Below are 13,614 nucleotides of genomic sequence, written 5' to 3'. Positions count from 1 at the left end.
CAAAAAGCTTGGTCATTAGAAGATTTTATGTGGATGGAGGTAGAGGTATCCTGCAAAGTAATAGGGACCCTTGCTTTGTTGTCAGAGAACTCACTAGTGTTTGGAGGGTTGCCTTTTGCGTTGAAGTTTGAAGTATTAGTGCTATAGGAAGCAGGACAATGGCAGGTGGAAGAAGGTAGTCACTTCTAATTACAGCCCTGGCGTGGCAGCCAGCATGCCTGATCTCTGTCTGTTTCCATTCAGGCTAATGAACAGAAACACGAACAATATCATAGAGACGTGGCTGGCATCAGCATACAAGCTTTCCGTCCCTGGCATATATATGTCTCACTTCTTCCTGATGTCCATCCATTCTGCAACATGAAGGGGGCACCCACTGTGTACCCACACCAGGCTGTCTTTCTCTCCTCAGTGTCTTTTCCATGTGCCACCTTTGAAGGTCTCATGTCTTTTTTCAAAAAAAAATTTTTTTTTATTTGATGGTTTTCCACTTGCAGAAGCAACACATGCTAATTGTAGCAAGTGAAACAAGATGCATAAAAGGAGAAAATTAGTCATCTCTCTCCCCAGGGCTCCCCATTACCATCACCCTCATGGAACCAAGGTTGTCTCAGTCGTATTTTGATTAAGAAAGGTCCTTCATACTTCCCCATTAGACAGCGAGAAGGACCTCGTATCAAGCCTTCGCAAAGGTACAAAAGCCAGTGATAAAGCTGATCACTAATGTGCCCTGTTTCCTGAAGACACTGGGCAATGTGGTGCAGTCCTCAGACAGGACATTGTTGCAAATACAGTGGCTCTGGTTTCCAATTATGAGCTCCCAAACAGCTTGGCTGCCCAGGAGAAGCGTTTGTCCATATGCACATGTCTGTTATGCTATGTACATGTCTTTGTAACTTACTGTGGACATAGGAAAAGCCAGTGTGGTGAAAAGCAGGTCTCTGAAGGCAGTTAGGAACGTCATGTCTTTTCTCCCGATGATTCTTTTCAGCACATCATCCAGGCAGGCGACCCCGTAGAAAATGGTCTGCAAAAGCTAAATCCATTACAACAAATGAGGGCATTTTCATTTGCTTTAATTAACACCTTCTTCACTGATGGAAAACTCAGCCCTCTGGGAGTAATGTGGCTTCGAGAGGGAGGGGGCTGTTGGGCTGTTTTGGCTGAGATCCAATTCAAGGGCTGGGCTTCCAGCTCATTGGGTCCTGACCCTGCTCACTAAGACTGATTGAGTAAATTTGTTTAGGGGATAATAATGTGTACAGTATTTAGTGTAATGGACTTGAGCTAAAATGGGAACAAAATAAAGAGTCCGCTTTAAAGGGGAATGCAAGGAGATAGATACCTTGGCGGCACAGAGGTGGGAAGAACCAAATAAATAGCTCAAAGGCAAAGACGCAGACACAGGGTGGACAGAGTCAGGAGTCTTCCTGGGAAGGAAAATTAGGAAAAATGTCTGGTGCTGAAATCTCACTAGAGAAGCTGGAATCAGGTCAAGAGCACCACAATGAATCTCTGTGCTCTCCCAAGAAAGACGCACAAAATGGTGTCTTGCTTAGCCGAAGGAGAGCCAGTGCATTTCCTTCCTTAAATAGGGCACCTACAGGCCACACTGAGAAAATCTGGCAGTGGCGGCAATTTAAATCCAAGGGGATAGAGCAAGCCATGGGCTCTGGTGGGTTACTAAGTGCTATGAGGTCCCTAAAGCCAGGAGAAAGGGAAGCAGAGTCTTTTTCAAGAAAGTAATTGATATGGAAGGCAAACTTTGCCTTCTTACCGCTTTGTGCAATTCTGTGGTTTCTTATCTAAGGACTGGTGGGTCACGAAGACATAGAGTTTTGGGGGTGGGGGATTTAAGTTAGGCTTGCAACAGAATCCATCCAAATCCTTGAAAGCCCTGGACCGGTACAAGAGGGGTAGTCTGGACTCTGCTTTTAGGGTATAAGTCAGGAAGATTCTAGAACCTGGGGAGTTGGGCTGGTGATTGATCAAGTTGGCTGTTGGGGATCAATCTCCGAGCTCTGGACTCTGGGAAAGACCTAGCAGAGTCAGCCTCATGCTGCTCCTGGGCTGAGATGGTAGGCAGGAGAGGATACGGAGGTGGGTCAGACCAGCTGCAACCATCACCCAGGAGCTTGTTAGAAATGCAGGCCCTCCATCCCATTCCAGATTATGGAATCGGGATCTCTAGAAATGAGGTCCAAGGGTTTGTTTTTTAATAAGCTTCTCCAGAGCTTGTTACAGATTGTTTAATCTGGGTGGGATGAGGGCGGAAATTGAAAATCTCCCTGTTGGGTACTAAGCTTATTACCTGAGTCACAGAGTAATCTGTACAGCAAACCCTCATGACATGCAAGTTCCTTAAATAACAAACCTGCACATGTACCCCTGAATCTAAAATAAAAGGTAAAAAATAGAATTTTTTAGCCAACCTTATTAAGATCGACTTTACAGAATATAAAATACAGATATTAATAAATATAGAAAAAAGATTTAATCTTTCTGTAGGCTAAAGTTCTAGAACCACTGAACTAGACACAAATTTAGCACTCAAAAATCTTACTACACAAGGCTATAAAGCAGACTTTTATTCATGGCTTGGTCTGTGCCAGGCACTGAACGATGGGCTTAATTCTCAAATTCTCTTAACAACCTTAGGAGCTAAGTCCCATCATTAGCCCTGCCCACCACCATTTTACAAACGAGGAAACAAACCTGCCTACAGCTTCCTGGCTGGTAGATGCCAAAGCCAGCATCTAAAACCCAGAGTCCTTTTCTTGAGCTAGACTTTTAAAAAATAAAAAATATATATCAGGTGTCTGGGAATAGTTCAGATAAAGCATTGTGGGAGGTCAGAAGAGAGACAACTATCTCCAGGTGGGAGAATTAAAGACAACTTCAAAACACACTGATGCCCGATCCCCACACCCAGGGATGCTAATTTAATCAGTCTGGGGCTAGGGCCTAGGCTTTGGGAGTTTTAAAAATCCTCCCAGGTGATTCTAATCATGGGCAGCTGAGGCTGAGAACCACCTGCCTGGAGGAGCTTCCGTCTGGAAATTCAGACCCTGCAGTCTCAAGAGGTGGGGGTGCAGAAATGCAGGCTGTTGAACCCTCATGCGGAACGAGATTGCAGGAAAGGGAGAGAGGAGAGAGGAGAGAACAGAAAAGTAGGCAGCAAACAGCAGGGCAAGGCCCTCGTCTAAGGGATAGGAGGGGAGGGGGATGGGGATGGAAGTGACCAGGGGGAAGAAGAGCAAGAAGACAGAAAACCATGAGCCCTGGGGTGGAGGAGGTTTCCAACGGGAAGAGGGTGTCTCTGGGAGGCGTGGGGCCACAGCTTTAAGTGCCATGAAGAGGTTGCCACCCTAATCCTTCTCATTATTGCTGGTGATTTGGACATTCGCACCCTCAGGGCTGCAGAATCTGGATGTGCAGTCATTTGCACAGGGTGTTGGAAGAAGTTCCCTCCTCCCTCCCTCCCCCGTCAGTGGCCTCGCCTCACCCTGGTTTCACTTCCAGCCGCTCAGGCTGCCGCAGGCCAGGCCGCTGCTGTAGTTAGGAAGAGAAGGCACGGGCTTGGGCCCAGGGGAAGAGGCCTGCGCTGTTCTATGAGCAGGGCAATTAAGCCCGTCCTGAGCCTGGGCCAGGCCTTCCCTCTCTGGGGAGAGGCCGCCTCCGCCCGGCGTGTGAAGTCCACGTGACCCGCCTTCCTCAGGCTGGAGCTTCCTGGAGTCATCGTGAGTCAGGCTCCTCCTGACTGTCCTGCCTCTCCCAGTCGCAGGATGTGGAACTCGGATTGGGGGGGAAAGAACACATTACTCAGCTCCTCCGGGGCTTCTCCATCAATAAAAACTGGCTTCACACCTCCAACCTGCCAGCCTCCTCCCCATCTCCACCGGAGCTCACGGTGACTTCTCAGGCGCACGGCACACAGGCATTTCTAGATACCCACGGTGTGTGCGAGGCAGCCCTGTCGCCGACGAGCTTACTCAGCATGGAGGCGTCATCATCCGAATCCACGAGGAGCACGTGGAACCCCCGCGTGGGGACTCACGAGGGAGGTGCTAGGGAGCTGCCACAGAAAAGAAACCTGCAAGGGCTGGGGGTGAAGGGGCTGCGAGGAGCAGCTGGAGCGCACCGGATAGTGAGGGGCCAGGCGCTCCGTGGGGAGGCTTCCACGAGGGAGGCAGGGACAGGTGTGGATCGGCCCATCCCACTGGAAAGGCCTGCTCATTCTCCAAGAACAATGCAATGTTTGTAAAACTCAGGATGAGGCTGGGGGTGGTGGCGCACGCCCGTGATCCCAGAACTTTGGGAGGCCGAGGGGGGGGGGATGACCTGAGGTGAGGAGTTTGAGACCATCCTGGCCAACATGGTGAAACCCCATCTCTACTAAAAATACAAAAGAATTAGCTGGACGTGTTGGCGTGTGCCTGTAATCCCAGCTACTCGGGAGGCTGTGGCTGGAGAATCTCCTGAACCTAAGAGGTGGATGTTGCAGTGAGCTGAGATCAGACCACTGCACTCCAGCCCAGGGGACAGAAAAAATAAAAATTAAAAAGAGCTCAGGATGAGCCTGACTCACGATGACAGAAGGAGCAATCAGGGAGGCAATGTTAGCTGTTATGGGCTGCCTTACATCCCCCACCAACCACCACCAAATTCATAGGTCGAAATCCTAACCTCCAGGATCTCTGAATGTGACTGTATGAAAGAGGTGACGAAGTTGAAGTAGACTTGAAAGTAAGGAAAAAAAAAAAAAAAGAAGTTTAAAAAAGAAAAAGAAAAAGAAAAAAAAAGGGGTGACAAAGTTAAAACGAGGTCATGACCTTGCACCCTAGTATGACTGGTGTCCTTATCAGAAAAGGAGATGAGGACTGCAGACACACAGAGAAGACCACGTGAGGACACAGGGAGAAGACATCAGCAAGACAAGGACAGTGGCCTTAGGAGAAACCGACCCTGCCCACATCTTCGGACTTCCAGCCTCCAGAGCTATGAGAAAATCAATTTCTGTTATTTAAGCCCAGTCCGTGGTACTTTGTTATGGCAGCCCTAGCAAACTACACAGTAGCATTAAAATATGATCCCAACAACTGGTCTTCTTTTAAGAATCTTACAACAAAATTACTATCATTTTCATTTCACAACTATTTTGGCTGCCTGGGAAGCAGACGTAATGGCATCTACTTATTCAAAGTTTATTTCAGAGCTGCTGCTCCCTGTTTATCCTTTCTCCTGGTCTTCCCTAATTCTGTTCCCACTGTGTATTCCGTGCCTTTTCCTGAAATGCTGCTGCTCTGGGTTCGTTAGCTGTCTTTTGTTTCTGTTGCTGGCTGACAAACTTAACACCTGCGACAAAGCTGAATTGACGTTTTTAAATAACTAATGCAATTCAAAAAACTGCAGCTAAAGGATATTTAGTTTTTACATTCATGTGTCTTCACAAACCCACAAAAATCTTCAAATTGTAGAAACTTACCCTTCCTAAGTCATCAAGTTTATTCTCTTGCCTTTAAGCCAGACCTCTCTCTCTTTAAACTACCTTAGGAAATGAGAATTTCTCCTATTTAAAAAGTAATTCCAGGGAGGGAGATTCCACAACTTTCCTGAGCAAGACATTACAAGTCTTATTGGATGAGTCAAGTAATCCAACACCCAACTCAGGACTGTGCCTGACTCAGCCAGGCGGGACTTTCTTATTTCTCTCCTTCGAAATGATGCAATAATTTGCAGTGGAAGACTACACCAGAAGAAAACAGCAAACGGGGCCTGTGATGAGTCCTTTATATAATGGTGGCGGTTGGGTTTAGGGGAGGTACTATGCAGGTATGTCTGTATTGGTATAGAATATGCGATTTCCATCATCGTTCATGCACATTTAACTTAAGAAACTGAGATGAAAGAGTGAAATAAAGAACATGGGAGGAGAAATAATGTGCAGAACACAATTTGGAATAATGAAGAGAAAAATGAGACCAAGAGCATCGAGGGACAGGCCGGAAAGAAGTACCAGAATGCTTGGCCAGTGTTGCATAGCTGAGGACAACGAGCTTCAGTACAGCAGTAGGGTGGCTGTGGATGGAAGACCTTCTTGATGGGATGGCTTCCCTAGAAAGGGACTCATGCCTGTTAGAACCATGTTCTGGTCATTGACTCCTTTAACCAACATTCACGGAATGTCGGTTAGGTACCAGAAATTGTGTTGAACATAATACAGGTCAGGGAAGGCTCTGTGTTAATGTCTTTATCTGGAATTAGGAAAAGAGGTGGAAGAAGATGAGGAGGAGAAGGTGAAGGAGGAGGAAGAGGATGGAGAGAAACCTTTTCTGTATGTTTGGTATTTCACATGATGCAGTTCAGGTTCCTTGGGAAACAGAATCTGAGATTCTGAGATGTGCCTGCAGGATATTCACTGGGGAACACTCTCGGACATCTACGAGAGGGAGAAAGGGAGCAGGGTTGAAGCAGGGAGGCTAAGAGCTGTGCAGTTGCATGGAATCAGCTGATCCCCTGAGAAGCTCTGAGCTAAGCTGTTCCTTCAGAGCCGTCCTGGAGTGCAGCCTTTGCACCCCCCATATTGAATGCCAGTTATTGCATGCAGCAACCCCAGGCAGGGGCCTAAACTGTGGTGGAGGCAGCTCCCTTCTGCTGAGTGCAATTCCGGGAGGGAGCTCAGCTTTGCACCATCAGCAGCCAACGCTTTCTGATTGCTTGGGGCTGAGTACCTCAGAGCTGGGGAGGTATGAGGATCTGGGTGCCTTATCACAGTATCCACTACGCATGAGAAAACTGAGGCACAGAGAAGGCAGGCAACTCACTCAAAATCACACAGCAAGTCAGCACAGCCATCGTTCTGGCTTCAGAAGGCAGGCCTTCAATCACTCATCTCTACATTGCATCCAAAGAACCTACCAAAATGCTGTCATAGTTGCTCAATAACTTGCAGCTGCTTTATTTCGGGTGCTGGTGGTGACTGTCACCTAGTTCTATCAGTCCTTACCCTTTCAGCTATTGAAGCACGACTTTGTGAGGCAGAAATAGTCAAGTGTATTTCTGACTCCATTGAGCTTAAGAGTGCTATAGTTTACTTAAGGTTTGTCCCCCAAGTGTTGAAGTGGGTGCCATGCTATACATTCAACCCCATCTTCTCACTGTTCACAGGCTGCCTTGGAGTTTAGACCCATCGAGGCCTCCCAGGTCCTTTGTTCCCCCAGCCCTGGGCCAGCATCCCCGAAGACCTATGTGGTATTGCCGCTGTTGTCATGAGAAATTTAGGGTGATGACAATGGAGCTGCCTGGGGCTTGGGCAGCTAATGAAAAGGGAGGGAAAGGTCACGCTTCTGTTGTTGAAGGGAGTGTCAGGGATGCGGGGAGGGAGGGGCCCGCTCAGAATCTCCCCTGGAGATCCCAGTTATGCGGCCCCACCCCAACAATGTTTCAAAAGGAAGTTCATCTTTTAAAAGAGGAAACCCTGCCGGGCGCCGTGGCTCAAGCCTGTAATCCCAGCACTTTGGGAGGCTGAGGCGGGTGGATCACGAGGTCAAGAGATCGAGACCATCCTGGTCAACACGGTGAAACCCCGTCTCTACTAAAAATACAAAACATTAGCTGGGCATGGTGGCGCGTGCCTGTAATCCCAGTTACTCAGGGAGGCAGGAGAATTGCCTGAACCCAGGAGGCGGAGGTTGCGGTGAGCCGAGATCGCGCCATTGCACTCCAGCCTGGGTAACGAGCAAAACTCCGTCCCCGCCCAAAAAAAAATAAATAAATAAATAAAAAAGAGGAAACCCTAATAAACTGAGTGAATTCTGCAAGCCAGCTTATGGCTGCTGAGCCGTGCCCTAACCCCCACTAGCTCATATTCCCTGGGATCAGGGACAGTCCCTAGATGGAACTGGAGTGGATAGAGAGCAAGGGGCGCAGCATTTGTGGAGGACTCAGGCATTGGATGGTCTGAGCCAACCTGAGCAGCCTGAGGACACGCCCGGCACTGCCTTGTCTCCATGCCCAGCCTCTGGGGTTCCCCACTCTGCAGGGCTGGCTGCTTTCTGCCTACAGACTCTACCACCAGGACTGCCTGGTGCCTGTGGGCAGTTACAGCAGGGAAAGCAGTGGCTCGACAGTGGTTCTTTCCAGCTGGGAAGACGGGACATGCAGCTCAGGGAGGGAGAAACAGCAGTCATGAAAGGTAAGGGGGTGAAAGACTCCTGCTGACCTTCATCTACCACCAACCTAGGAGCTCAGTGAGGAGACTGATGTTCTACTAAATCACCCTTGTGCATCACCATCTCTACCCAGAGAAGTCCCCTCCCCATCTTCTCTCCCCACCGTCCACCGCCTAACACCATGCTGATGCCTTTCTAAGCGCCTCCCACCTGTTGGATCATTTATTCCTCATGGCGGCCCTATGGTTAAGTACTATTTTTATTTCTATTTGACAAATGTGGAAATGGAAGACACAAAGAAGTGCCTAGCCCAAGATCTCAGGGCCAGTAAGCAGTGGGACTGAGGTACCAACCCAGAGAGCCACGCCCAAAGATGGCAATTATAACCATTGTGAGACACTGCCTCTCCCTCCCAGCAGGGAATCAGTGGCCCCTTCTCTGAGGCCAGTTTCCTCTCTAATTAGGCAGAGTCTCCTATCTGTCCTCTCCTACCTTTATTCTCCTTAGTCAGAAATGATGGGTCACCCCGACCAATTCTCGGTGGCACCTTAGCCACTACCACCAATCCCGGGAGTAACTCAGAGCATCTCCTGTCTGCCTCCCCTTCGAGTCCCCTGGGATAGCTTCAAGGGGAACTGGGGCAATGCTCACAATGCCGACTAGCACCAACGTGGGCTTTGCTCTTACCAAGGGGACACAATTGATACTAAGCCAATTAGAAGTTCAAGCTGGCCGGGCGCGGTGGCTCAAGCCTGTAATCCCAGCACTTTGGGAGGCCGAGGCGGGTGGATCACGAGGTCAAGAGATCGAGATCATCCTGGTCAACATGGTGAAACCCCGTCTCTACTAAAAATACAAAAATTAGCTGGGCATGGTGGCGCACGCCTGTAGTCCCAGCTACTTGGGAGGCTGAGGCAGGAGAATTGCTTGAACCCAGGAGACGGAGGTTGCGGTGAGCCAAGATCGCGCCATTGCACTCCAGCCTGGGTAACAGGAGCGAAACTCCATCTCAAAAAAAAAAAAAAAAAAAAGAAATTCAAGCTGTTTACAAGGAGGTGTGTAAATTTTCTAGTAAGCAGGATTGGATACTAACTTCCCCAAACTGAGGAAAAACAAAATATAAGAATGTGACAGCAAGTTGTGAGACTTTTATGACTTAATAAACACAACCATCAATTGATTAGTCATGAATAAACACTAATCATTAGGAAACACAACCATTAATCAGCCTATGAGATCTCAAGAGCTAGACATTTTCAGGTCCAATTTCACCTTAAGCAACATATTTGAAATCTATCATTAAATTGATCCTCTGAAATACACTCAACCCATCTTTACCAGTTGGGAAACATTTCGTTAAGTTACGCTTTCAAGATGACTCCTAATGGAGCTCAGAAAGAAGAAAATCACCACAGGTAGCCCCTGTCAGCTTATTGATGAGGGCCAGAAGATACCAGAAGGGGTAGACTGCTTGAGGGTGCAGAAAGGCTGAGGTCAAGTCAACATACCAAGTGGTAGCTTTTTATTATGTGAGTATCCTGTGCCACCCACTGTGCTGAATTCAAGGTAGAAATATAGACAGTTAGGGTTGGCAAGGACCTAGGAGGAAAAAACTCCTGTTTTGGAGCCAAAGTTTGATTGGAATGTTAAGACTCACGTGGCAGGGAGAGAGGACAGAGTGAGAAAACAATACTGTACATAAATCAGCAGAGACTGAGAGATGCTGGGAAAATCAGAGAAAGGAAAAGGAAATTTGGGCTGCAGTTTACCAGCAAAGATTTGGGGGGAGTATATGTGATTCCCAGTGTTCTATGAAGGAAGCAATGTGGAGAGCGGTAAGTAGGCCTTTCTTTTAAGGATAGAAACACTACTGGGCAGAGAAGTGACAGCAGGAAGCCCAGGGACCAATACTGGTAAGATGCAGTTGTTTCTGCAGAAGAGGCCAGCCTTCTGGGGAGAGGGAACATGAAAGGCTGGTTGGGCAGGTGAGCTCCTTGACATTGGGTCCATGAGGCAGGAGGTTGCTGGCCGCTGTGGTTTCCTGAGCAGCAGACCACGCTTCTAGATACAGGTCCTGGTATGAAAAAACAAACCAAAACCAGTGCTTTGAGAAGATTAATTTGGAATCTGAGTGGCTGGATCGGACCGTGAGAAGACAGTAAAGAGTTCATCTGGTCATTCCGGTATGTCTAATAAGAGCCTGGATTGGGAGAGACGGTAAGCTTGAAGAAGAAGGGATGAAGTTAGTAAAAGGAAAAACTAATAGGATTTGGTAGCTGATCACTCAGGGAAGGAAAATTAGGATTAACACTCAGAAATGATAGTGTCATTGATGAGATAAGAGACTTTTCTCACTCTTGGAAAATGAGGGCTCTTGGAAATGTAAGTGAACTAGAATTTAAAAAAATGTCAGGATCAGTTTTGTGTCTGTGTGTGTATACGAAGAATTAAGGGAGCTGGTTAATGAGTGTGGTGATAAATCTATTTTTAGCCGTACATAGTGTAAGGTAGAACATTCATACTGGAATTGAATTTGATTAGAAAATCAGTCCTGACTACAGACACACCTCCCTTTTAGTTGACTGTTTTTCATAGAAAGCCAATAGAGACACAAATCTTAGGTTTGTGGGGGTGTGTGTGTGTGTGTGTGGTTGCTGTTATTGTTGTGGTTTACTGTGGTACTCTTAGTTCTACAAAAAGCATTTTTTGTTTTGTTTCTGTTTGTTTTTTTTTTTAATAAAATTCCCTGATTGAAACAAACAGTCACCTTGAAATTTTCAAACATACTAGAGCTGTGTTCAGGGTTCCAGGTCCCTTCAGCCCTCTTTGATTTGAACTATGGCCACTTCCACCTCCTTAGCATTTCAGAGTGTCACAATTTCTAACCACATACATTAATTATCTGCTTGTGAAATAAGGATTATGACTCTGAAATCAGATGTTTATGTGGCACCCAAGATTTTAGTCAAAAACCTCAGACGTTAATTCACATTCCCAAATGATTCCCCATTCTTAGCTTTTAACTTGAAACGTTTTTTTTTTTTAACCTATCCCTCAAATATTTTTTGTAATCTGCTTTCCTCCCATTGATTCACACTTCATCAGAATGCAGTCAGCCGAGTTAGGAAGACAAGAAAGGATTAAGTCATAAGATTGGTTTTTAAATAGTTGAAAATGTGTATTTGCCATTCAGTTGGGTGATCTGTCCTTTAAGATGGAGACTGAACCTATAAAAAATTGAGGTGGGGGCTGAACATGGCAAAATGTGTTTGCTTTTCTTAGATAAATCTGTTAGTCTGTGTGTGCTGTAAAATGGCATTATTCCTTCATTGGAAATTACACTTCCTACACAACATACGCCACTCTGCCTTCTCCTCACAGACTTCCCCAAGCAAAGTTCAAAATGCCTCCTGCATTTGTAGTTAATCCCACAGTGAAACCATTAGCATGGTCCCCTCTTTGAACTCATCTGAAAAGCGCTCCGAGATTTTTTTTTTTTTTCTTCAAGAGAGCATTTAGCAATGAGCCAGCACAGAAACGTAACTATAGATATATTTCCAAATTGGGTTTATCAGAGCAAAGAGTTGAGTAAATGAAAAACCCAAAACTCATAAACGGTGAAGAAGGAAGACAAACAATGGAATTGTGTATTTAATAAAATCCAAGGTGATGTGTGTAGCAGCACTGATATCCTAGAGAAATGGATCGGTTCCTGGTACGGCCATATGGACTTACCATATTAAGCAGCGTCATGTATTTCCACTTGCCACCATTTGCAAAGATTTTGGATTTCACTTCGTCTGTTTCATCCTGTGCGATGTAATAATTGAGGAAAATATACCAGCTCAGAACAAGGAAGTGGTATATGCATGTAAAAGTCTTCGTCATGGCTAGTGCTGACCGGGGCACTGTGGATGTCTTGAGTGGCTTCTGGCGTCCTTCCGTGGGTCACAGCTGGAGTCCTACAACAAGCCAGAGAGCTGTAAACCACACCCCTCTGGGACTGAGAGTTCCAATGAATTTGGAATTTTGCTCTCTTTAAGCTCCTTTCCTGATCAACTTCCGAGGCAAGATTACTGCTGGTTTTCAGATGACTGCATTTATAGATAATCTGTAGATTTGCATAAAGTTCACCATGTAGACTTGAGAAGGGCAGGTAGCAATTCAAGAGCTGCACATGAAACTGTCTGACTAGGGCACTGGGGCAGGGGCATGGTTAAATGAAATACCAGGAAAATCTAAGGAAATACTGCCATGGCCGTCTTCTCTTTTCTTCTCGTTTAGGCATAACAAAGAAGTTGCAACCTTATCTTTTGAGAAAAGGGGGAGCAGGTTGATAAACCAGATTATGGGTGTGCTTAGGGCATGCACAGTGTAAAGCCTACAACAACCTTTGATCCTCCAGGAAGCAGCTCCAGTGATTTCTTTTTCGTTTTGCTTTTTTTTTTTTTTTTTTTTTTTTAATGTTTTGTATCTATACCCTAGAGAACCAAAAGTAACCTGGGGCTGTCCCAGGCACTCCATTTGCATAGGCATTTCTGTGCCGTGGGAGGGAAGAAGCAGCATAGGAGGAGATCTGTGGCTATGACCGCAACATACCTGGCTTTAGACATTGCTAGGAGAGGGTAAGGGTCCCTGCTCTGCCATGAATAAGATGAGCCATGGCTGGGCTAGGCAGAGTGCAGGACTGGGCTCTGGGGCTGAGGAGTAACTGGAAGTGGTTGCCTTATGACATTGCCAGCTTGTTTCCCTGGGCAACTGACTGAGGGGTGAGCAAATCCCTCACAGAAAGACTCCTGACACAGTTATGTAAATCTGTAATTGGTGCTTTTCAGTGACTTAACCAGGGCTTAAAAGTCCTAGGAGAAAGAACTGTAGGCTGGACAAGGAGGACAAAACAAAAAACAAACCCACCTCCTAAGAGTCAACAGTCTCCCAACATCAGGAATGGGAGATGGGGGGACAGCAAACTGAGCTTGCCATGGAGGTCTGCATCGTAACCATGTTTGCATATGTTTGGGCTGCTATAACAACATCTCGTAAACTGGGAAGCTTAGGAACAACAGAAATTTATTTCTCAGTTCTGGAGGCTGGAAGTCCAAGATCAAGGTGCTGACAGAGTGCCTGGTGTTTAATGAGGGTCAGTTTCCTGGTTCCTAAATAGTGCCTTCTGGCTGAGTCCTCGTGTGGTAGAAGGGGCAGACAAGCTCCCTGGGGCCTCTTTTATAAGGACCTAATTACCTCCCAGAGCTCCCCACACCTAATACCATCACCCCAGGAGTTAGGATTTCAACACAGGAATTTGCAAGGAACACAAACAGAGCAGACCATAGCAAACCATTCCCAAAGGACAGCGGGATCTGGGAAATGGGTACATAAAACTCTGTACAAAACTCCACAGCCTGGGCTAAATTGCACATAATAACAGAAGCTAATACTTTTA

At 46.6% G+C, this 13,614-nt stretch overlaps 1 protein-coding gene across 1 annotated transcript in view; it reads right to left on the bottom strand.

The window, feature by feature from the left end:
• The window catches only part of ADTRP (androgen dependent TFPI regulating protein), a 65,893-nt gene extending 53,288 nt beyond the window's left edge, over positions 1–12,605 (bottom strand). Inside the window, exons 1-2 of the mRNA XM_032249937.1 lie at positions 11,907–12,605; positions 902–1,036 (exon numbers count right to left, since the gene is read on the bottom strand). Coding sequence (XP_032105828.1) covers positions 902–1,036; positions 11,907–12,059 — 288 coding nt within the window. The 5' untranslated portion in view covers positions 12,060–12,605. The remainder of the gene's footprint in view (positions 1–901; positions 1,037–11,906) is intronic.
• Between the last annotated feature and the right edge of the window lie 1,009 nt (positions 12,606–13,614).

Source organism: Sapajus apella, unplaced genomic scaffold, assembly GCF_009761245.1.
Source record: "Sapajus apella isolate SASKATOON/1434 unplaced genomic scaffold, GSC_monkey_1.0 scaffold70, whole genome shotgun sequence".
Taxonomy (NCBI): Eukaryota; Metazoa; Chordata; class Mammalia; order Primates; family Cebidae; genus Sapajus; species Sapajus apella.
This window is presented reverse-complemented; position numbering and strand designations above follow the sequence as displayed.